The 25,834-nt window shown below is 45.7% G+C and overlaps 1 protein-coding gene across 1 annotated transcript in view; it reads right to left on the bottom strand.

Moving 5' to 3' along the window:
- The window catches only part of PTPRT (protein tyrosine phosphatase receptor type T), a gene marked incomplete at both ends in the record, with an annotated part of 1,089,241 nt that extends 1,063,897 nt beyond the window's left edge, over positions 1-25,344 (bottom strand). Inside the window, 1 exon segment of the mRNA XM_081255209.1 lies at positions 25,257-25,344. Within this exon segment, the coding sequence (XP_081111335.1) occupies positions 25,257-25,344 (88 nt within the window).
- Between the last annotated feature and the right edge of the window lie 490 nt (positions 25,345-25,834).

Genomic DNA, 25,834 nt, shown 5'->3' with positions numbered 1-25,834 from the left:
TATGTATTAACTAATTTAATTCTCAGAACAACCCTATGAGGTGGGTTTTATAATTATGCCCCTTAACAGATGATGAAACTGAGGCAGAACTAGACTCAGTAACTTCCCAGGGTCAGAAATGTAGTGGCAAAGCCAGCGTCTGACTCCAAAGCCTCTGTTCTGTTAACAAACGCCCAAAAAGCAAGAACAGCAGCAACTTTCTGCAGAAGCAAAAGCTATTCTTGGTGCTGCCCTACTCTGCATCACCAAAGCACATAACTAGTAATGCCCAAAACTAGCTCAGTGGTCCCTGGAAAGTATAACACTGACTCCCTACTGACAGAGGTCTCCATGGTCCTGGACTCCAGGAGCAGCAAGGAGTCAAGCCTTTGGATCAGGTCATGGGGCTGCCTCTGGCCCCTCCCTTCCCCTCCCGCTACACTAGCTCAGCATCCTATGGCTCCAACCACACCAAAGGGCTTGGCTTTTCTCAATGACCTGTCGTTCCCCCATGCCCTCGCCTGCCTCACTACCCCAGTCTACCAGAAACCATCCCTGGCTCCAGCCAAGTGAGCCGTTCCCCAGCTTACACCTACATCTTACATCTACTGTCTCTGTACCAGGACCGCAAACATACCCACCTGTTTCTCCAAACCAGACAGTAAGCTCCTTGAAGACAGGAATGGTCCTTTGTGTCTTCTGCTGATGGAGCTCCAGTGGGTAACCCAGAGAGGGAAACACTGGGCAAACACTAGTGGACCAAAGGAACTGGCTGGGGAGAGAACAGAGACCTACATTTGACAGCATCAAGGATGCCCTGCCAGGTACCACAGCCATGCCTCTTAAGGCTTGCCATGAACTGCAGCCTCTTAGCAGCTTTTGAGTCTCCAAAATAAATATCTGTGGTCAACAACTGAGACAGACAGAGTGCTGGCTTTGTGACACTCCACGCTACAACCCAAATCACATTCGCCCTTGATTGCATCAAAGTGTTCTTGTGGTCCATGCTGTGCTATCACGAGGTGAAGAACAGGCTGTATGTATAAGGCAGTAGCTAGTTCTTACATATTATGTTATGGTTCTGTGGCTCCTGCACTGGACTAGTGTCCTCAGGGAAAAGCCATCCAAGGATGTCCGCCCACAGCACATCTATCTCACCTGTGTGTCCTTATGTGTGTATAAAAAGGAGGGGGAGAAGAGGAGGGAGAAACACATACATTCCACCTTTTCTCTTGCAGAAAACCTGCTCCTAAAAATTAGTTGCAAACTGGAAGTTTAGAATATACGGATCCTTACATGCTGCAAGAGTGGAATAGAGGAGGCTGGCTGTGGGGAGAGAGTTTAAAAATTATGGAATTTTAATTATGGTGTCAAGGTTTCGTTTCTTTACTCCGTGTCTACCATGTGCTCCTGATTATTCAGGATTAGTTCAAATATTTTAAAACAAATTACAAACAATAAAGTTAATTCTGTGATGTCTTATCTTAAATTCCAAAGATCTCAGCTTACTGAAAATGACGTTTCATATGAAGGAGAAAAGGAGTTTGTGTTGGGGAGAAGGATGCACTGGCAGAGATGTAGCAAAAGATCGGGCTGGAGGTTCATCACTGATTTCCATTCATTCCTAGAGTCTGTCAACAAACATTTACAGAGCATCCAGTATGCGCCAGGCGCTTCCTAAGTGGTGAGCAAGATAGAACTGCTCCCTCCAAGAGCTTACATTCAAGAGGGAGAAACAAATGAATAAGTAAATAAACAAACACTGTGAGAGAGTCGATACTATTAACATATCAACATATTCAAGCTAATGTGGACAGAAAGTGCAGGAGTGATACTTGAGTGGAGGGTGAAAAGAAGGAACATCCCAAGTAGAAAGAACAGCAAGAGCAAAGGCCCTGAGGTGGGCACAGATTTTGACTGTCTGAGAAGAGAAAGAAGGCCAATGTGGCTACAGCAGTAGTCAGCTGACCTTTTCTATAAAGGCCCAAACAGTAATTGCTTTAGCCTCTGCAGGGCTTCAGTTTCCCCTGCAACTACTCAACTCCACCACTGCAGCGTGAAAGCTGCCAAAGACAATTTGCAAACAAATGGGCAAAGCTGTGTTCCAAAATAACATTTTTATGGACACTGAAAACTGAATTTCATACGATTGCCACGTGTTACAAAATGCTATCCTTCTTTTGATTTGTTATCAACCATTAAAGATGTAAAAACCATTCTTAGTTCACAGGCCACACACAAACAGGCGGCAGGCCAGATTTGGCCCATGGGATGAAGTTTGGTGACCGCCCCCGCAGGCTAGACTCAACCAAGTAATGACAGTGGGAACCAAGGGAGAGGGGATTAAAAAGAGTCTCAGGAGCCAGATCTTAGAGGCAAGAAGCAGTAATTTGGGTTGGGGGCTTTATTCTAAATGCAAGGGACATGATTTGAAAGAGAAGAGGGACATGCTCTGATTTATGCTTTTAAAAAATTACTTTGGCAGCTGTGTGGCGATTCTGACGGTGTCATCAACTTTCTTGGAAAAACGTCAATAGGAAGCTGAACACTGCCCTCTTGATTAAGGAGTCCAGAGAAGACCATCTTCCCATCAAAAGCTCTATGGATCTGTTGATTTCTCTCTGTACCTGAATCACTGAAGCTTTTTTTTCTTTAATGTTGATTTTCAGTCCATAATTTTAAAGATTTCAGTCCATAATTTTAAAGGCCATGAAACATGGCCTTTAAGCCACGATGGCGGAAGACACATCTCCAGCAGTTCACATGTGAGCTTCATCTGATTTCCTTTCACAACGGAAAGCATCTGACCCGTTAACAAATTGAAGCTAAACAGTCAACACTGTCTTTACACCTATCGGGATCCATCTTTGCCTCAAACATATTACCGAGAGGACGTGCATTTTCACATTTCCATTTTCCTCTCACTTTTTTTTTTTTTTTTTTGCAGTACGCATGCCTCTCACTGTTGTGGCCTCTCCCATTGTGGAGTACAGGTTCCGGACGCGCAGGCTCAGCAGCCATGGCTCACAGGCCCAGCCACTCTGCAGCATGTGGGATCTTCCCGGACCAGGGCACGAACCCGTGTCCCCTGCATCAGCAGGCGGACTCTCAACCACTGCGCCACCAGGGAAGCCCCTTCTCTCACTTTTATAATATAGGAGAAAACTGAAAAAAATTCAATCACAGCTGTGCAGGCAAAGGCAGCAGGAGAGAAAGAGTGGCCCGTGGTTGGCAGACATGAATACAATGGCTTCACCTGGTTTTATAAAGTCCAAATTCAACACTGGGAGGGGCGTGAATGAAAGATGAAGACAAGCAAAGCACTTCCCCCCTAATGCTTACTGATATGAAAGGAAAGGCTCTCAAGAGACTTGGCCCTTTTCAGCTTCACTGTGTTTACTGTGTGCCACCCTTCCTGAGTCCTGACTTCCAACATCTACTCCAGAGCCTGACCTTCATATCAATTACATAGGATGTACTTGGTGTCCTGACATTCAACTTAGCCCACAGCCCAGCTCCAGCTAAACCTGCCCCGGCAGAGAGAAAGCAGCTCATGTTACCAAGCCCCACAAAGCCTTTCCTCCTGACACCTTCTGACCTCTTCAAAATCTAATGCCCCTTGACCCTTGCGAGCTTGGACAAGATTCAAGCTGTCTGTAAATCCTAGTTCCCGCATCTGCCTACTTCTCAGGGTTATCAGTGAGGGTGAAAGGAAATCACCCCTGTAAGACCCGTGATAAGTCAATCAAGGTAAATAAGTAACCAGGTCAAACCAAACAGAATTTTCCATCTCCCTCTTTCAGTCTCTTACTTAAATTTCAATCACTCCCATGCCCACAGAAGCAAAGGCTTTTGTGGCAAGGCTCTGAAGAATACCACAAAAAAGGGGGGGTAGTTTGAGATGTGGGTCTGTGGCAGGTAGACACTAAGATGGTCCCCAATGATCCTCATTTCCCAGTACTTACGCTCTTATGTAAGCCCCTCCCCTTGAGTGTGGGCAGGACTGGTGACTAGCTTCTAACCAACAGAATATGGTAAAGGTGATGAGATGTCATTGCTGCAATTAGATACATAAGACTGTGACCTCCGTCTTGCTAGCAGACTCTCTCCCTTGCTGGGGAGATGAAGCAGGCCACTGTGTCAGAGAGGCCCATGTTGCAAGGAACTAAGAATGGTCTCTAACCAACAGCCCACAGGGCAGTAAGACTCTCAGTCTGGCAGCCTGCAAAAAACTGAATGCTTCCTACAGATGGCCAATAGGCACATGAAAAGATGCTCAACATCACTGATTATTAGAGAAATACAACTCAAAACTACAATTAGGTATCACCTCACACCGCTTCAGAATAGCCATCATTAAAAAGTCAAAAAATAACAAATGCTGGAGAAGGTATGGAGAAAAGAGAACCCTCTTACTCTGTTGGTGGGAAGGTAAATTGGTGCAGCCACTATGGAAAACAGTATGGAGGTTCCTTAAAAAACTAAAAACAGAGTTACCATATATGATCCAGCAATCCCACTCCTGGGCACATATCCAGAAAAGACGAAAACTCTAATTCGAAAAGATACATGAGCCCCAATGTTCACAGCAGCACTATTCACAATGGAAACAGCCTAAATGTCCATTGACAGATGAATGGATAAAGAAGATGTGGTACATATATACAATGGAATACTACTCAGCCATAAAAAGAATGAAATAATGCCATTTGCAGCAACATGGATGCAACTCGAGAATACTGTACTAAGTGAAGTAAGTCAGAGAAAGACAAATACCATATGATATCACTTATATGTGGAATCTAAAATATGACACAAATGAACTTATTTACAAAACCGAAACAGACTCACAGACATAGAGAAAAAACTTGTGGTTGCCAAGGGTGGGGGGCAGGGACGGATTGGGAGTTTGGGGTTAGCAAATGCAAACTATTATGTATATGTATAACTTAATCACTTTGCTGTACACCAGAAACTAACACAACACTGTAAATCAACTATACTTCAATAAAATAAATTAAAAAAAAAAAAAAACACTGAATGCTGCCAACAACTACATGAGCTTAGAAAGAGATCCTTCACAATCAAGTCTTCAGATGAGACCACAGCCCTGGCTGATGTCTGGATGGCAACCTCATGAGAGGCCCTAAGCCAAGGACCCAGCTCAGAGATGCCCAGACTCCTGATCCACAGAAACTGTGAGATAAACAATGTCACTGTCAGTTGCTTAAGTGGTTCAGTAAGTATTGTTTTCAGTGGCTAACTTCATGGTGATTTTTTAGGCAGCAGTAGTTAACTAACACAGGGTCCATTTCAATTTGAATTTCTCAAGTCATCCGAAACCAGAAGTCACATGCTGTCAACTTTCCATACAACTCCAACTGCACTGCACTAAGCTTTCACCAACTTAAAAGAATAGACACCGAAGAATCTCTACATTAAACACATCTTGATCCCTTTCCTCCAACAAAGGGACGCCATTTGCTAAATCTTCCTCTTTGATGCAAGTGACAAAGAGGAAACTCAAACCGTGGCATGGCCACCTCTGGGTCTGGGAGGAAGGGCTAATGGCACTCAGCCTTGTGTGCCTCACACCAGGAATGGAGTCAGATGGTTCTGAGTCACGGGCCTCCCAGACCATCTGGATAGAACTGGCCTCAGAGGAAGCCAGAGGTAGGGTATCCTTCCGTGGCTATCGTCTCATTGTTTGTTATCAAAATCTCTAGTCCGTAGCAATTTTTCCCATGTTAGCATGAATTTCTCATGCCAAATAAAAGTTATCTTTAGGGCTTCCCTGGTGGCGCAGTGGTTGAGAGTCCGCCTGACGATGCAGGGGACACGGGTTCGTGCCCCGGTCCGGGAAGATCCCACATGCCGCGGAGCGGCTGGGCCCAGGAGCCATGGCCGCTGAGCCTGCGCATCCGGAGCCTGTGTTCCACAACGGGAGAGCCCACAACAGTGAGAGGCCCGCATATCTCAAAAAATAAATAAAATAAAATAAAAGTTCTCTTTAACTAAGAGCCTTAGGCTGTAAACTTGCTCCCCTGAAGAGTCAGGTCAAGCAAAATCAAAGGAGTGGGAGAGGGCTTCCCTGGTGGCGCAGTGGTTGAGAGTCCGCCTGCCGATGCAGGGGACACGGGTTCGTGCCCCAGTCCGGGAAGATCCCACATGCCGCGGAGCGGCTGGGCCCGTGAGCCATGGCCGCTGAGCCTGCGCATCTGGAGCCTGTGCTCCGCAATGGGAGAGGCCACAACAGTGAGAGGCCCGCATACCGCAAAAAAAAAAAAAAAGGAGTGGGAGAAAAAGCAGCAGCATACTCCTCCGAGGAAACGCCAGGCACCCTGTTTCACCGCCGGCCTCTCGATGCTATTCCAGGCCCTCTGGTCCCTCCAGGCTCTCCCTTTTTTGACCTGTATTTCTCTTTATGCATTTCCTCCTACCCGCCTGTCCCCTCCCACGTTGCCTTCATTCCAGTTGCTCCTAAGAAAACCTGCCTTTACAATATCAGAACTTTCCGGACAGCTAAGGTTTGCTCTTTAATTCAATTTCCTACATACTTAAATCTAGGGTTCATTAGGCGGAAGGCATCATGCTAACCACCATAGCAGACACTTGAAGAGCTGTGTCTATAAAGTCTTTAAAAATATTCTACAGGGCTTCCCTGGTGGCGCAGTGGTTGAGAGTTCGCCTGCCGATGCAGGGGACGCGGGTTCATGCCCCGGTCCGGGAGGATCCCACATGCCGCAGAGCGGCTGGGCCCGTGAGCCATGGCTGCTGAGCCTGCACGTCCGGAGCCTGTGCTCCGCAGCAGGAGAGGCCGCAGCGGTAAGAGGCCCGCGTACCGCAAAAAAAAAAAAAAAAAATTCTACAAACTGCCCTGCCCTCCTACATGATAGAACGGGGCCATGGTGCACATCACAGGTTCAAAATCTAAACAGCAGGTTTCAGGCCTTGCCCCCCCAGCCCTCAGCATCTGTGTGACCTTGTGCTGGTCCTTTGTTGCATCTAAGATTCAACCTCTTAACTGCAAAAGGTGGTTGCACTTATTAAGAGCAAAGATTAAAATGGAATGATATGCCTAAAAATACTGTAGAAAACATTACAAAGTAGCATAATGGGATTAAAGAAAACAATTTAGCCTTTTCTTATAACTCAAGGTTATCCATAAAAAGATCAGTAATTGTATTCAGAACCCACACCTAGTTCTTTCTCCTGACATCATTTTGTTTTTAAGTGACAGCGTTTGGGGTATTCATTCTTAGGATTAAAAAAAATTTTTTTTGTTGTTTAATTTTGTATCCTGACATCATAATTGCCATGACTGCCACAGCGTCTTGAGCAAAGCAATAAGGTGCAGTCTTCGGGGCCTTCAGAGGAGGCGAGCGTCCTCTGCCTACGTGCTACTGCTCCAGCTACTGAGTTTACTGAGATCTCACTGCTGCTTCTTACAGTTCTCCTGCTCCTCTCTAGCAATCAGGCCATCACGCCTTTTATTAACCACCACGGCAAGCATGTCTCCCTGAAGCAGCCAGTCTCCTTCCTTCCAAACTCTCTGGGCTTGGGATCATACACAAGAGTCTGGGGCTCTCCCTTAGGCAACGGACAGGAGCTGTGTGTGGGTTTAACATCTACTGGGTAGCCCAGAGACTCTTCAGCTTCTTTCCAAAATCTTGACATCGCACTAGAAGGTGAGGCTTCTAAATAGTAGGATTTCAGAGGAGAAAGGAGTTTTTACACAATGCCTGGTGTACAGTTACCGTTTACTGTTTCTATGTAGGACCTTACTTGATGCCTACCTATGTGCATAGACACGCATCTGCATGTCTAAAACTCAACAGTAACAAGACCATGGACATACGATATGCAGAAGAAACTCCCATTTAACAATGATAATTTTCATGCTATTTATTCACCACCTTACCTATGTTATTTCACATGACGTGCATAACTGTCTAACGAGATAGGTACTATCATTCCCCATTTTGGGATAAAGACATTAAAGCTCAGAGAGGTTAACTAATTTGCCCAAGGACATACAGCAAGTAAGCAAGACGATTAGGGATCCCAGGCAGTCTGAGCCCACAGCCAGCCCAGCTGGGAATGAGAATATCTCCAGAGATTGTTGCAAGTTCAAGTCACATTATCAGTTTTTCCTAATAAAGAACAGTAAACTCTAAAATCCACCGATGAAACTGAGACTTATTACAATTCATACATGAATTACCAGTTCTCAAAAAATTCTTAGAAACCACCACTGCTATTATCACTTGCCAGGTATCTTATATGCATCATCTCAAATGGTTGCAACCACCCCTGCCAGGCTGGTAGAATTATTCCCTACTGACGGATGGGGGAAGCTAGGCTCAGAGAGATACAGTAACTCACCCAAGGACACACAGCCATTAAGTGGCAAGAGCCAGGATTTTAATTCAGGTCTTTCTGACTTCAGTGCCTATCCTCTCTCCAACATGTTGAGTGACCCAAGACAAAACAGATTTCAAGGCAAACTATTCTTTTGTAATCAATCTTTGCAATTCAGTAGATTTTTCTGAATCTTGCACAGCTCTGAAATTGAAACAATACTGGCCTGGAAGTGAACACAGCTTGACTGAAAGCTGGGTTTGGCCAGTTAATAGCTATATGAACAACAAGGTCCTACTGTACAGCACAGGGAACTACATTCAATATCCTGTGATGAACTATAATGGAAAAGAATATGAAAAAGAATATATGTATAACTGAGTCACTTTGCTGTACAGCAGAAATTAAACACAACATTGTAATTCAACTATACTTCAATAAAATTTTTAAAAAACAGCTATGTGACTTTCGGTATGTCACACAGCTTCACTAAGATAGCATTCCCTTAGAGTAATCCAATTTCACAGAGCCTTTATGAAGATTAAATAAAAGAATGTGTGACATACTGCATGTGCCATGGTCCCTGGCACACAGAGGGTGTTTTAAATATTCTTTCTTTAATTCATCAATTATTATTTTCCTTTTTTACAAAAAATGGAATTGTAGGTTGAGATTTCAGACTGACAGATTTAGGATAAAGTACCCATTGTTATGTAAGACAGAACACAGAATCTTCACATTAAAACTAAAATTGCTAAACGTGATCTTAGCAATCACTTCCTATCCATTCATTCACCAACATGGAGTACCATGTATAGGAACTGTGCTGGGCACAGGGGGTCAGCAGTGAACAGAACGAAGTCCTGACCCTCATGGAGTGTTAATTCTAATAGAAAAGACTCAGAAAATAAACACATAAATAAATTAAAAGACTATTTAAGGACTTCCCTGGTGGCGCAGTGGTTAAGAATCCGCCTGCCAATGCAGGGGACATGGGTTTGAGCCCTGGTCTGGGAAGATCCCACATGCCGCGGAACAACTAAGCCCATGTGCCACAACTACTGAGCCTGCGCTCTAGAGCCTGCGAGCCACAGATACTGAGCCCACGTGCCACAACTACTGAAGCCCACACACCTAGAGCCCATGCTCCGCAACAAGAGAAGCCACCACAATGAGAAGCCCACGCACCACAAGGAAGAGTAGCCCCCGCTCGCCGCAACTAGAGAAAGCCTGCACGCAGCAACGAAGACCCAACGCAGGCAAAAATAACTAAATTTATTATTTTTTTTAAAAAAGACTATTTAAGAGGATCAAGTGCTATGAAGAGAGATGGCAAAGCTCCCTCTCATTTGGCTGAGACAGAAACGGTCCTCCAAACCAGAAAATGAACTTAATTGGCCAAAGGCCCCACATGAAATTAATGGTATATCTCTGCTCCCTAGACCAGCGGTTCTCAAATTTTCACATGTGCCACCATCACCTAGAGGGCTTCTTAGAACACAGATTACCCACCCCCAGAGTTTATGATTTAGCAGGTCTGTGGTGGGTCCCCAAAATTTGCACTTATAAAAAGTTCCCAGGTGATGCTGAGGCTGCTGGTCCGGGGACCACACTTTGAGAACCACTGCCATTGAGGAATAGAGCCATACCAGAAAGCAGTGAGGCAGGAAGGGAGGAGGATAAATACCCCAAGCCTTCTCCTCCTGCCTTATAATCTCCGGCCAGGGCTCCCCATCTGCTAAACACCATTAGAACCAGAGGGCAAAGGATTCATGCCTCCTGGAACTCAGAGCAGTACAAAGGAGGGCTCCATTAACACAATTCCCTCCCCTTGCCCCTTTGCAAATTAAAGGAAACTAATAATCTCCCACTGTTCCTAGTCTCTAGATGTCTCAGCACCCCTTGTGGTTTCCCTTAGCCCTAGCCATGTACAGTCCTTTCATTAAAGTGTCACAACACATTGGAGTGTAATTCTGTTTTCTGTCAGGATCCAGAGAGGTACAGCAGGAGACCCCAGACACCTCCTCTAGTGGTGATATTTTTGGAAACTGACAAAAGCTATTCTATTTCTTCCTACAGTAACATCTATCAAATGCAGGTCAAATATCAGATAATCTTTTTATATTTGCTACATAAATATGAATTGTACATGCAACTTCGAGGAACCTGCACAGCATATGCAATGAGGTCACTCTGAACAAAGCTTTGCGGCCTGGGATGGGCACTGGAGTGACCAACTCATCCTGGTTTGCCTGGTTTTACTACTGAAGGTCCCACATGCTGGGAAACACCTCCGTCCTGGACAAACCAGGACAACTGGTCACCCTCGCCATGTATTCTGTGCTCCGCTGAGTTCCAGCAGTACTCTGCAGCAACAGCATCACCACCAAGAACGGCTAGCCTTTACTGAACAATTTCCATGAGCCTGGCCGCAGGCTAAGCATTTTACATACATCACCTCATTGATTTCTTAAACTACCCTACAAGCAAGTTACTATGATTAGCCTCATTTCACAGATGATAAAAGTGAGGCTCAAAGGGCTCAAATAACTTGTTCAAGGTCATACAGCTTGTAAGTAGCACAGCATTGAGCCCACATAGTCTGAGATCAGAGCCTGCACTTTTAATCACTATGCTTTCCTTCATGTCAGAGCAGATGGGTCCACCTGCCCCAGACCTGATTCCACAAGAAAAAACAGCCAAGAACTACCAAAAGGTCACATCAGGACCCAAGCTCAAAAACTGCAGTCACAAGAGCAGAAATTGAGAAGGGATTTACACATTCTTTATTGTAGGGCACACAATGAAAAATTCAATGGGGAGGTATTTAGTGCCTTTGGAAAATTAGAGATAAAATTACACAGGCCCTTATATTTCAGAACCAAAGTCTTGCTGCAAAATCCCTGACGTTCAACAGCTGATGGTGCATCCTACAAATTCAAAGGCAGTCCCACCTGATGGCTTAGGCTTCAGCTGCTCATTTGTAAAACTCAAATAATCACCTCTCTTAAATCCACAGGGTGACTATCCTGTGGGTTAAATTAATTCAATCAACTATGTCCAGCCAAAAAGTGTTTTCCTAAAATGCTGTGTTTGCTGGAGATCCAGAGGTCCAAAGACCGTAGTCAGGGATGAGCCCTTCATCCCATCTGAGTTCCTGGGAGTGTGGCACCTTCAGCTGCTGAGCCCCCAATGTGCAATCAGCCGCATCTAGGGGCCCAACTTTTGTTCTAGGACAAATGAGGGTCCTCTCTATGAATTACCCTCTTTTGATACTGGGATGGTTGAGACTTATTTAGGGAGAAGATGGGGCTTCTTTCTTAGGAAGACAGCCCCTCTTCCCCACTTGGAAAAGTCTCCTAACATTTAACATTATGTGTTTAAGGACCTGAACTCTGAAATGAGATGACTCAAGTGTGACTGTGGCCAAGCCCTTGAGCCTCCATAAAGCCAGTTCATAAAACCATAAAACCTCCATAAAACCAGAGAGTCCGCCTGCCGATTCAGGGGACACGGGTTCGTGCCCCGGTCCGGGAGGATCCCACATGCCGCGGAGCGGCTGGGCCCGTGAGCCATGGCCGCTGAGCCTGCGCGTCCGGAGCCTGTGCTCCGCAACGGGAGGGGCCGCGGCAGTGAGAGGCCCGCGTACCGCAAAAAAAAAAAACAGTTCTCTTACCTGATATATGGGATTGTTGTGCCTGCTTCATAAGATTGTTATGAGAATTCAATGAAGTCTTAGACTCCCCCGCAATTTTCTCATTGAAAATTCTGAAGAAAGGCTTTCCACCCAGGAATTTCAAGTGGGACCTAAACTTTTCCCCTAAGGACGAATTGAGCACAGCACCCAGCACAAAGTAAACCGGACAGAGAGCAGGAAGCAGGGGCTCAGAACACAGATTCCAGCCTCAAATTGCTTGGGTTCAGGCCTTGGCTCTCCCACTCACTAGCTGTGTGACCTTGGGCTTAACCACTCTGTTCTTCATTTTTTTTTTTTTAATGATAACTGTACCCACAACATAGGACTGTTATGAAGACTCTACAAGTGACTATTAGTAAAGCCTTTGAAAAATGCCTGGCTCATTTTAAGTTTTTAAAGTACACAATAGTGCTAGTGTTCCCTATTTGGCAGTCATTTCCTCTCTTTTATTTACTCCCCTGGTGTTCAGTTTGAATCCTTCAGGCTCTGCAGACACACCCCGGTGCACCTGTGATTTTCATAACTTTTACATCTGGTTGCCCATGATTATTCCCCTATCATCCATCATTTCACCAAATGACTTGTCATCTCCTTGTATTTTCTGTTCTCCATTCCAACAGGAGCCAAATGCTCCGCTCCTCTGTATGCTCTTTTGGGTTTAGAAATTTTCACCCCAGGAGAGTGAAAATTCTTTCTGTTATATTCTAATCTGGACTAATGGAGTCGCCCTTTAAAATGAACAGTCCTGGAAACAGATCTGTTTGTTTCATCTCCTAGACCTGGGGATTTCACAACTTATTCCTTTTGAACGGACTATGGATGGTGTCAAATAACAAAACTGATTCATTGGGAAAGGGTAGATTTTTAATACCTTAACCCTCATGAAAGATGTCAAATGGGGTTTCCCTGGTGGCGCAGTGGTTGACAGTCCGCCTGCCGATGCGGGGGACATGGGTTCGTGCCCCGGTCTGGGAGGATCCCACATGCCGCGGAGCGGCTGGGCCCGTGAGCCATGGCCGCTGGGCTTGCGCGTCTGGAGCCTGTGTTCCACAGCGGGAGGGGCCACAGCAGTTAGAGGCCCGCATACCACAAAAAAAACAAGAAGAAAAAATATGTCAAATGATTTGATTTTCAGGGGGAAACAATCAAAAGCCTAAAGTCAGAGACTAGAACTCCAGCCCTTAAGAAACACCAAAGTCATCTTCTCATTTTACAGATGGGAAAACTGTGCCTAGATTCACAGCATCTCTAAACACTGAAAAGATTGTGGAACATTATTCTTCTGTGTCAAATGTACCCTCCTCAAGCAAACCCAAGGCCTCAAGCAAACCCAAAGGCTGCCCCATGGAAGAATCTCTGTTATTTCTCCATGAGACCCCAGGAGAGAGACGGTGTAGGAGGTAGATGGACACTGATGCCTATGAAGGCCCCTCCATCGGGGCCCCAGTCACTCATGCTCAAGTGCCTCCCTACACCTGTAACACAATTCTCTCCTTTGCTCTTTCTAACCAGATGCAGGGGTCTTAGAATTCCCCAAAGGAATCCTCATTACAGACTTTGAAAGGCAGCTTTCCACAAAGAAAATAAGACCTCAATTTGTTTTGAAAGAATGATTGAGGAACAGTTCATATGTTTAAAATCCCTATAATTTACAACAAATCTTAAATTGCAAGGGTATCACTTTTTAAGGAAATAATTGAAATGCAGAAATATGACAAAGAGAAGTATAATTAACACCTATGTTCTTCTCTATCAAGAATTATCAACTAATTTTAACAAAGTTTAAATGTATTCTCCTCTTCAAATGAAATAGAATATTACAAATTAAAGCCAAAATGCCATTTATCTACCATCTCAATTCCATTTCTCTCTATACCTATTCTGCGAAGAGTAGCCTACCATTTTGCTTCTTATACTAACATAAACATACATAGTGTGATTATTAATACAATATTTGATTGTTACATCCATAAAATCGGCTCTTTTTTCTTCCTACAGGAAAGGATGTGGCCTTGCAGATGCTGAGTTTGCTTCATGAACCAGAAGAACCTATTTGTAAATATTGGTAAATATGTCTTAATAAATGCTCATAGTTTTAGTATAGGATCTTCCAAGATGCTATGCATAGCAAAAACTGGGCTGCTTCTGTGCATAAGCAGGATTCTGCCAGTGTTGAAGATGTCACCAGCAAGTATGCACCCCATGAGGGGAACCAAGAGGCCAGAAAAGGTCAGGCCACATCTGCTTCATCTCTCTGTAGTCACCTCACTTCCATGATATCCTGTATCTTTAGCTAAATAAGTCAGGAATTTATGGAAGTTTGGAGCACATACAAGGTCTCTGCCAGATAATTTGTAATCCATTTTAATTACGCCACTGGTGTCAGAAATGGGACAGGCATGCTGTGCTCACTATCATGGCCAGATTTTACTCTGAGATCAGAATGCCAAAGTAGGAAACAATAAGTAAAACATGCTGAAACGTGAGAATTTCTGTGAGAGGCTCTGAGCCAAGTGGAATTCCTTCACTGTTCCTCTGCCTCATACCATTTGGACCTTGCATATAGTAAAAGATGGCTGAGCCAAGGGCAATGAGCCCAAGGCATAATTCCTGGAATCTTCTATATGAGCCAAAACGGTAGCTAGAACTAAGAATCTCCAAAGGGAGTTGAGACCCCAAAAGAAGGAAATGTCAGATTTGAACCAAAACCTACAGATCACAAAGGGATGGCCCCCAATTAGACATCTGAAAAGGCAGGCTAGAACAGGGGAGGTACCAAGGACCCCTAGAGCTCCAGGTGGAACAGGTGGTCAGCAACTTTCCAATGACAAATGATAGCTGCTGAGGTTTGGGGGTACGAGGAAATGAGAATGGAATTAAGAATTGCTAAGTCAATTCTCAGGTAAAAGCAATTACAATGTACTTCTGCATACAAGTGAATTTAAATGTATGCTGAACATTTTATGTGCAAAAGGATGTAAAGATAATAAAGGTAAGGGAGTTCTGACTTCATCAACCTTCACTAAAATAGCGACCAATAAGGAGAGCAGTCCCAAGTTAAACTAAGAAAATCTTTTAAAATATGTGTACATAGCACACGGAGATCAGCTCGGTGCTTTGTGACCACCTAGAGGGGTGGGATAGGGAGGGTGGGAGGGAGACGCAAGAGGGAGGAGATATGGGGATATATGTATATGTATAGCTGATTCACTTTGTTATAAAGCAGAAACTAACACACCATTGTAAAGCAATAATACTCCAATAAAGATGTTTAAAAAAGAAAATTACAGTTAAATATAAAAAAATTAAAAATAAAAATAAAGAAAATATGTGTACATCTTTACACACAGTAGTGACCTTGGAACTCTGGGATTTGTTCAGGTGACTCCTCCACCAAAAATCGTGTTCAAGGGGCCAAGTCCCAGAAATAATGCTATACTTGGAATACACATCCTCTGTACAGAAGATTTTAAAGATTTAATTGCAAGGGAAAATTCTGCATTGATAAGTACACCCCTCCAAGAAACTTTTTTAAACTTCTGTTTAAAGCAAGAGTGGTATGGTACTTGGGTTCAGTTAAGGTGTCTGCATGTTTGAACTGAGCATCTCAACAGTTGCAAACTACAAGTTTCCTCTTTTCCAGGAGATTCCACAGTTCCTCCATAAATCCAATTTAAAGGGCCTCAAGACAATGCAGCCCAAGTGTTAGAGAGCTGCCCTCTGCTTTGTTCCAAACAATGTGTTTAGAGGAAGATAACCATCCTAAACTGGAGCCAGCTGAGATACAGGGAAGAGGCTGGCCATGCTCCTGGCTTCTGAATATAACTGATCATTCCTCCCACGCCACCCCATCCCTCCCCAGCCCTGGTTTGAGACATGTTAGAATCTTGCTTAAAGTCTTAGTTTCCGAAGTTTCTGAGCTGAAAACCATTCCCCCAACCCAGTGCACACATTTCCTATAACAAAAAGTAAAAAGATAATGTAACAGGTGCAGAGATGGTAAACAGAAAATATTTGGCAGAAGAAAGAAAAAATAATAGTTAAAAATATCAGGGGCTCTGGTTCTGGAAATAGGAGAGAGACTGAACATGGAAATAGCTTTGAACTCAAAGCTGATTCACTGGAGCAGAATGACCCAGTCCTGCATGTACAGCTATGCAGGTTCCACAGAGCCACGTGTAGCAGCCCTGACCTAGACACCTAGGACAATTATGCCCTCACCTCCCTCATAGCAGGAGGGGTGCCTGGCACCCAACCTTGCACAGCCTGACTCAGCAGGACTGAAGATGACAATGAATAAATGAGAAGCTGCTCAAAAGTCCAAGCCCCTGAAAGTGGAACCCAGACAAGCACTTCCCCAAGGCATATAAAGGGCAAGCTCAAGGTGTCTTGGTTTCCTCCTTCCTCAAGGTCACCTTACGGAGATGAATCCAAAAGAGCTTGTGGTTGGGACCATCACAAACTGGTGACCCTCCCGCCTACTTACAACTGCCTAGGAAAGCACAATGGGGACCTCTGGAACCACCGCCAAGCAAATAGGTAACCTGAGTAACAGGTAAATTCCTGGAGCACATCCCCATCAGGAACTCCAATGTCTGGTCAGCCCATCTGGATTTTGACAAAACCATCCTGCCTGGAAGATCTCATGGGCCCCAACCATAGTCACCTAAAAAAAATACCGTGATTGAAGCTCTTCTGTAATGACTGTACTACTGACTCAGCAATCAAAACTGAACGTACAGGCAGGACATGTTTTGATCCATATAATAATCTGTATATTTACATTAAACTTTCAATCACTGTAACTTAATAAATTATCAATTTTAGTCTTATGTGAAAATTGAAAAAACTCTCTAGACATGGGTCGAAAAGGTCTAAAATATTAAGTACTGAATTTTTAAACTGGGATAGCTATATGCAATAAAATTAGTAAATTTTAGCTAAACTTTATTATAGCCCTAAACTACTAGTGTTTATTATAAAATGGTCCTTGTGGAACCTACATACTAGTGTGAACGTTTTACAGTCTTATAAAAACACAGTACTTCAACTTTTAGGATAAAGTTTGAAAAGTTTTCTAACAAATCTTCATCTTAATTCATTTTTTACTTTCTGACCTTCATAATTAACTTTTTTAAGATTTAAGCTAAGTCAATTATGAGACAATAAATCTCTCTACTCAAAGTCCTTTAAGGAGTGAAATCTTGACACTGAACTGATCCTGGTGCCCAAAATAATAAAAAGAATGAAAAGATGTGAACACACTTTAAAAGTGATGTTTCTATGTTTTTCCCCAAGATACAAGGTCTCCTATACTGCGTGTCATTTATTTGAGGTTCCTGTGGTTGGCAGCTCCTAACGTGGCTATGAAAGATCCCCGCTTCCTGGTGGTCAAGCCCTTGTGTGATTCCCTCCCGTTGTGGGTGAGTGGGATCTAGTGACTTTACTTGAAGATGGCAAGAGGGATGAGATGTCATTTCCAAAATGAGGTGACAGGGACTGACTCCCGGCTTGCTCATACGCTCTCCTGTCCCCTCAATAGCTCACTCTGGTGACGCCAGGAACCATGTTGTGATGGAGGGCCCACTTGGCAAAGAAGCCAGTTGACCTCTCTCCAGCTCATGAGGAACTGAGGCCCTCAATCCAACAGCCATGAGTAACTGAATCCTCCCAACAACCAAGTGAGTGATCTTGGAAGCAGACCCTTCCCCATTCGAGCCGAGTTGACTGCAGCCCCAGCCAATATCTTGACTGCAGAGATCCAGAGCCAGAGAACCCCGCTGTGCCACTCAGGTTCCTGACTCAAAGAAAGACTGTGAGAAAATAAAGCCACTGAGTTCCGGGGGACAACCTGTTACACGGCAATAGACAACTCACCAAGTTGCCTTTTTTTTTTTTTTGCAGTACACGGGCCTCTCACTGTTGTGCCCTCTCCCGTTGCGGAGCACAGGCTCCGGACGCGCAGGCTCAGCGGCCATGGCTCACGGGCCCAGCCGCTCCGCGGCATGTGGGATCTTCCCGGACCGGGGCACGAACCCGTGTCCCCTGCATCGGCAGGCGGACTCCCAACCACTGCGCCACCAGGGAAGCCCTGGGATATGTTTCTTTTTCTTCATTTTAGAAAGCTGGTGCTCAACAAACACTGACAGGTGAGAATCATCCAGACCTGTGCACTTAGAGGCCAATTCCAAGATGCTTAAAAAGGAATAGTGACATCAACTTCGAAGCTATACTCACATGTAAGCACATACCTTGACAACGACAGAACTATTTTTAATTAGACAAATAAGTTCTCATGTTCAAATGAACTTTAAAAAAAACAAAGAGATAAATGGTCATAAAGGCATGCTGTTTAAAATATATTTTTCTATCCCTAACATTACCAAGAGCCCCTGTTTTATTCTCTTCCAGTGTTCAAATAAAACCTAACCATGTGCAGCTCGGGTTCTGATGTCTCCACAAAAAGGGATCTGGGCTCTTTTTTTTTTTTTAAACATCTTTATTAGAGTATAATTGCTTTACTATGGTGTGTCAGTTTCTGCTTTATAACAAAGTGAATCAGTTATACATATACATATGTCCCCATATCTCTTCCCTCTGGGCTCTTTTTTAAAAAATTAAATAACTGACTACATGTTTAGGACAGAAAACCTAGGGGTAAGCCTGAAGTTCCTTGTTGTCACAGAAAAATCAGGATGCTCTCAAAGATGTTTGAAAATGGTGAAAAAGGCTCTGGTTTAAAGGGGCTCCCAATGACTCACTTGTGATCAACTGAGCAGCAGAAAAGTCATAATTATAATCCATAAGAGCAAGTACAGGCCATTCAAAGCCACCCCATTCGCGAGGATTAAACTTTAAGCAGGCTTTAAAAAGTTCTCCTTGCTGATATGAATTCATGAATTCATGCTTGGTTCCAAAGAGACAAATACATGACCCTTAAAAGATGAATAACCACCCACTATGAATTACAGGAGGATCAGGAGAAATGGGTTTGTGATCTCATGGTCAGTTTCAGAACCACTGGGATAAAAGGGAAGTAAAGTTAAGTCTGGGTGATCCGAGAAGAACAGGCTTTCCAGGGTCTTGGGAAATTGGAGCTAGGAATGTGGGTGACAGCGCTGCGTCCTCCCCTGGAAGAGGCCAAGTGTCATGATGTCCAGAATGTTTGAGGTGAATAAACATCTTAAGAGCAGCCCATGAACTGCCGGTGGGCCAAAAGCATGTTGTATCTGCTCCCAAGCAAGGGGGCTTCCACCCTTCTGTTAAATTTCTACATCCTTGGCTTAATGAGAAAGAAAATGAATGAACAGTCTATTCCCTCCCCGACCCCCGCAATCCAAACCCTACCAAAACACTCCAGGCACAAAGCCTTCGCATCTTCAATTTTTATAGACATTGCCAAATGAGCACTCAAAAGAGCTGTTTCAATAGTCACTACTCAACAGTGAACAAAGCCACCTAATTGCTCAGATCCTTATCAAAACCTGAGAGTCTTAAACTTTTTCCTTTTTGCCAAACTGTTGAGAGGGAAGAAACGTCAGCTCATTGATTTAACTCACAGTCTAAAGAGCCTACAAGAGGGCTGGAAGGACAAACCAAAAATAACGCCTTGCAAATAATGGATGCAACAAACTCTTCTGGAGACTGGTAAGGCACAATTAACAGTGATGCCGCTTACTGGGTGCCTGTTTTGTGCCAGGAACCAAGCTTGACAATTCACAGGAGTTACCTCTGGCTCTGGTGGCGCCAAGGCACTGGTGGGCCCCCTTTACAGATGCACAGATAAAGGTTCAGAACAGTGAAGTAACTTACCAAGTTCCTATCACAAGCCGGGAGCTGGGATTTAGAGAGTTACTCAACCATCACCACCTTCCAGGTTTCAAATCTTTCATCACTCCCAAAATGTTCTCTCATGCCCACTTGCTACAAATCTCTGCTCCCATGCCCAGCCCCAGGCAACTACTGTTCTGCCTTCTGTCTCCACAGATTTGTCTTTTCTGAATATTTCATACAATATGTAATCTTTTGTAACTGGCTTCTTTTGCTTAGTGTAACGTTTTTTGAGGTTCATCCCTGCTGTAGCATATTATCAATAGTTCATTCCCTTCTATTGCTAGTAGTATTCTACTGGACGGATTCATCAGTTGATGGACATTTGGATTGTTCCCAGCTTTTGGCAACCATGAATAACACTGCTATGAACATTCACGTACGTGTCTCTGTGTCGACATATGTTTTCATTTCTGTTGGGTATATTCCTAGAAGTGAAATGGCTGTATCCTATGGCACGTGTAAGTTTAACTTTTTAAAGAAACTGCCAAACCACTTACCAAAGTGGTGTCACCATTTTTTATTCCCTCCAGCATCAAATGAAGATTGTAAGCTGAATACTCAAGAAATTGGAAAGACTTTCTATCTGTTCCACTTGTGCACCAGTGAATGTGTGTGTCAGATATCCTTCAGCAGCTTGACTAGAGTGTGAAAAAAAAATTGTCTGTAACACTGTAGACTCACTTCAATGTATTAGTCACCCATTAGTCTGATGGTGGATCTGGTGGGGTTTCTGAGCAGCCCTCACCTGGGTAAGTACCTAGGATGTGCCAAGGGAAACAACGCTGACATTTTGAAATAAAACAGGCCAAAGGACCACTGTTTCTCAGTGGCTCCTCATCCTTTCACCACTCTGCCTTTTTGACACATTAATTCCCATTTTCCACAGTTGACTTCTGGCAGATCCCTTGGGATCTATACCTCGCCTCCTCACTGCGTCCCTCTGTATCTTTTCTAGAACCTGCAACTCTTACCAATGGATAATAAATAAATATGATCATGGTCATTTCTCCCTCTTTCAGGCAAATAAGTGTGTGACCAGCAAGACCACATCCATTGCTGAATCCCATAACCCCCTCTGGTCACCCTGTCTCACCTGCACACAACACTAGTGATCCCTGCTGTCCCTTTGGCTGCATCTGACTGCTCTTAATCCATAGAAAACCCACGGCATTCTTCCTCTCCAAACCACTGTGAATCCATTCTATAAGATTTCACGAGACACTCTAACTACTTCCTAATATCTACCAGGTGCTGCCTCCTAGCCCCAATTCCGTAATGTGCTTGCAAATGCTATTACAACTGTCAGGCATGGTTGGTTTTCAATAATCTCATAGCTTTTGTATTTATTGGACCGCCACAGCCCTCTGTGTGTTTACTTAGTCTTTGCTTATTTGTCAAGTGCACAAAGCATCTTTCCCCTCACAGCCCCAGAGTGCCACGCACTTGATTTCTAGGTCAGGTAAAAGACGGCAGTAGAGCAGCAGGAAGAGCCGGGAGGCAAGGAAGACAGTGTGAGGAGGGGGGTAGGAAGGGAGGGAAGACGTACGTGAACACTGTCCCGTTACAATGTGCGACCACTCTGTTTTCCATCCGTTCTCATTTACAAGGTAAAACATGCTTGGAACTAAACACGCCTATCTAAACCTTTGAATGGCCAAATGTATTAGTATCACCTGTTTCATTCCAAATCTCTTTCTAAAAGTGACTGCAGAGAATCAAGCCCCCATAAAGAAGGAAAAGAGAAACACTAAAAAATCATCACCCAAACCCAGCCATCTAATTTTCAATTCGTAACTGAGCTTAACATCAGTGCCCCCTTGGCCTGTGTACATGCATCAGTGCCAGGGCAAGTAAGAGAAAAGGCTCCCCTTCAGGATAAAGTAGTACAATGCACTCACTCTTCGTGCATCATCTTATCTAGTCTTTACAAAATCCAGTGAGGCAGCTATCATCATTCTCACCTGACAAATGAGAAGCTGGGGATTAGAGAAGTAAATGACTTGCCCAGGCTGACACAGCTGGAAAGAGGCAGGGGCAGTAATTCAAACTGAGGACTTCAGACTCCAAAGCTCATACTCTTTTTTGCTCAATCAGGCTGCCTCCCGAGTTAAACTCCCCCCGTCCCCCATTACAGGTGCCACAAGACTCTACCATCTCTTCATCATCATCAATAACTGTGTATCAAGGACCCACTGTCTATATGGCATTGCTCTTGTTTCCACAGCAACGCGCTGCCAGAGAGTCATGGGAGTATCCCGTGCTCAAAAAAAAATGATGATGTAATGTCCTGTGATTGTGGCTCTGAAAGGTGACAGTTAACTACTACAGAGGATGCCGTCTCAGCTGGCAGCCTGGAGCCTGCAGGAGCTAAGCAAGAAGAAAAGAAGGAGAGGAGAAAGGCAGTGGGTTGTAACCCAAGACGGTGGTCTGTTTTCACTATGAACATGTTTGCGATTGTTGCTGAAACAGAATCCTAGCCAGGTTGGCACATTAACGGTTCTTTTATTAGGAAACAAATCAAGCAATCCGGGAGAGAAAGTAAAATGAGACTGTACTGCTAACAGTGCCCCAGAGGTATGTGGCAATGATTATTGAGTTAAATGACTACATCACTAACAATTGCGATGGCAAGTCGGTCCCTCTCAGATCCATTTTTGCTCTCAATGTACGGATGCTGAAACCCACTAGTAAATAAACGAGTTATCCCCTTATCCATTTGGTTAACTGTTTCCTTCTTTCCTCATCCCAAATCATGTTTTTGCCACACTTTTCAGAGGCTGATTTTAAATGTGGTTTTGGGTTGGGTTTTTTTTTGCCATCATTGCTTACAAAAATAATCCTGGCTCATGAAACACATCTCACAAGAAGGAAATTGCCATGATGACAAGCTTTCACCACTGACTTTTGGACACTGTGACTGACACATTACAGCAAAATATTTTACCCCAACTGTGTCCTGGATGTAAGCTTACAAACTGAAATTGCTTTCGAGACTGAGAATTTTCAGATTAAAAGAATATGGAGAGCACACCACTGAGTTTTTAAACGTATTATTTACCCAAACTTGCCAAAAGTTTTAAATCAGATTCTTTCAAAGAAATCAAACTATAGTCATACTTAGATTTGGGTTCCAACAATGTCTGCATTTATAAATAAAGTAAGAAGATAAGTCCATTTTTAAAAGTCAGCATTTGCAGCATTCCTGCATCTACAAGTGCAGATGTTAGAAACCTGGAAAAAATAATTAACTTAACTGTTCTAGTTAGCATTAAACCAGAAAGGAGAGAATAGATACATACAGAAAATCCCCATTTTTACAAATGAGTGAGGCTTAGAATGCATCATATCTCCAACACAAGTTAATCCCCCCCCCCTCATTTAAGGAGCCCCTGGAACAAACGCAGCCACTTGCTAAGTATACACTAGAGTAGGTTTGCAGAAGCCACTCAGCTCAGGTCCAATCAAAAGAAACATGGTGCCTTAAATTTCTTCCCAAACTGTACTCCAGGATTGCTTTTCCTTCCCCTGGGTTCCGAAGAGCAAACAAAGAAAAGGTGCTTGCTCCTCACACTTCTCTAAATGTTTTAACAAAAGGCTGCTGAATAAACACATTACTCACTTAAAAACTGAAAAGAAGTTCTATTCCGGAGATAAAAGCAACTAGATTTGCATTTTAACAGTTGTGGGCGAGCGCCACCTGGCGGGAGCATCCGGAGCCGGCTTGCTTTTAGCATCGGGCAGCTTCCCAAGCCCGTACGGTTTTACCGCACGCCATCCAAGAACGCTCTGAGACCCGTGGAGGAATATTTTTGACACTGGTTCTTGTCGCGGAAACCTGAGTACTATTCATGGGTGGCAGGCCGGCCAGGCCTTGGAGGATAGTAAAAATTTAAGTCACAAATGATGCCTGGTCCCCAGGACTGCCCCCAAGCATCCTCCTCCTTCCCTGCCCTAGCACACCTAACACAGACCCAAAACGAGGAAAACAGGAATTATGCACCATCTTCAGAATGATGTGTGGCTGTCCCTCTTCTCTTACTTGCTAAACCAACCTTTCAGCTTCACACACCTCAAAAGAAGTGTCCGGGTCGCCTAACTTCCCAGCCACGAAACAAGCTGTTCCTTCGCAGAAGTCCCATATTCAGTTCCCGTTTTGGAGCAAAGAAGACTCCAGTGCATTTCCAGTGGAATGTCACTCCAGCAGCTCTTACCCTCAGAAGCAGCCTGTTTAAAGAGGTTACACTCCCCCACAGTTTCTTTCTCTTGCTTCCCTTCTCTTTCTTTCAGCGTGATAATAGATGGGCACAGCTGTTACTCATCAATCCAAAACGAATCTTTTTCTAAGTCCCACTAGCTCACCTCAGCCTGCCCCCGTGATCCCAGCAATCTCTCCTCAGAGTGGTCACACCTGAGCTAATTGGAAACTGCAAGGTGATTCTGAACTTGGAAACATACCTTCACCCGTTTCTCCCTTCTCTCCTTCCCCCACCGCCTACTCTTTGGGGGCTCAGGGCTGGAAGCTGCCTCCCGTGGGCTTTGGAGATGTGTAAAATCCCGGATCCTGGTGGCCTCCTGTGCATGCCAACTTGCCATTAGTAGCATGCCAGGGCAAACGCACACACACGCACACACACACACAGGGGCAACTACCTCTGCTCGCCTCCTCCCCGTGGTCAAATCCAAATGCGAGTCCCCCAAACTTTTCTGGAGCAGACACACTCACAGGTCAAAACCCCTCCACCTGAAGGGCCTTAACAGGGGCGCCCGTTTGCTTCGGATAAGAACCACGGGGTAGGGAGAAGGGATGGCCGTCTCGATCGTTAACACCAACACCTCCACGGTACCTTCAGCGGCGTAAGGACAAGCTCAGGGAAGCAGCGTGGTTAGAGCAAGTCTGGGGCCGCCTGTCTCTCCTGTGAGACAAGAAAAGCCACCGCCCTGGCCGCCTCGGCCTGCTGGCGACCGGTCCTCCCCACGAAAAGCGCGCGCTGCCCAGGAGGCTGCCGGGGAGAGGACGCTCCACCCCGGGCGTCGATGCCGCTTCCCATCTCGCCGCCCCAAACACTCAAGTGACAGATTCCGACAAGTGGGAGGCGGCGAGCGGAAATATTCGCCACAGCCGCGGAAAGTTACTCGAGGCCGGGGGGTCCGCAGGAAAGTAAAGCGGCGCACTTCGCCGAACGCGGCCGGCCGAGGGACGCCGGGGGCCGGGCACGCTGGCCCGGGAGCGCCTGGACACGGCTGCCCGCAGCTGCAGTCGGGAACCCGGGCTCCGGCCAGCCGCCCCCCGCATCCCCCGCGAGCCTGCACAACTTTCTCTTCTCGGGGCCCGGCGGCAGGCGCCCGGACGCGCCGGGGAGGGAGAAGGGGCCGGAGGCGTACTCACCTGCGGCGCTCTGCGCCCGGGCGCCGGGCAGCGGCGGGAGCTGCAACCGCAGGAGCAGGCTGAGGGCGAGCGCGGCGAGGCTCGCCATCCGGGCGGCGGTGGCTCAGCCCCTTCCCGCGGGGGCCGGAGCCGGGGCCGGGACTGGGGCGGGCGCGGGGCGGCCCCGCATCGTCGGCGCGGCCGCAGGCGGTACGCGCCGCTGAGCTCGCGGAGCCGGCGCCGCTACGCTCGCAGCCGAGGCGCCGCGCGAAATGAGGCGGGAGGCTGGGCGGGGGCGGGATGCGGGGCGGGGGGCGGTGTCCCCGGAGTCCTAACGCCGCCGCCGCCACCGCCCACCCGCCCGACGCTCCGCCTCGGCCGCGCACACACCCTCGCGCGCACGCCCGCGCCTCGCACACGCCCGCGCCTGGCCCACGCGGGCTCCCAGCGCTCCCTCGCCGGGCCGGGCGGCTTGGGGCAGCTGGCTCGTACAGTCACGCGCCCCGCGGGGTCCTCGCCCCTTCCCCCCGGGCCGCGCCGCCGCGCACCATCTGCCTGGCTGGGGTGCAGGTATAGGGGGCAGTGGGGGGAGGAGGGAG

The sequence above is a fragment of the Mesoplodon bidens genome (genome assembly GCF_964165515.1).
Source record: "Mesoplodon bidens genome assembly, chromosome: 15".
Taxonomy (NCBI): Eukaryota; Metazoa; Chordata; class Mammalia; order Artiodactyla; family Ziphiidae; genus Mesoplodon; species Mesoplodon bidens.
This window is presented reverse-complemented; position numbering and strand designations above follow the sequence as displayed.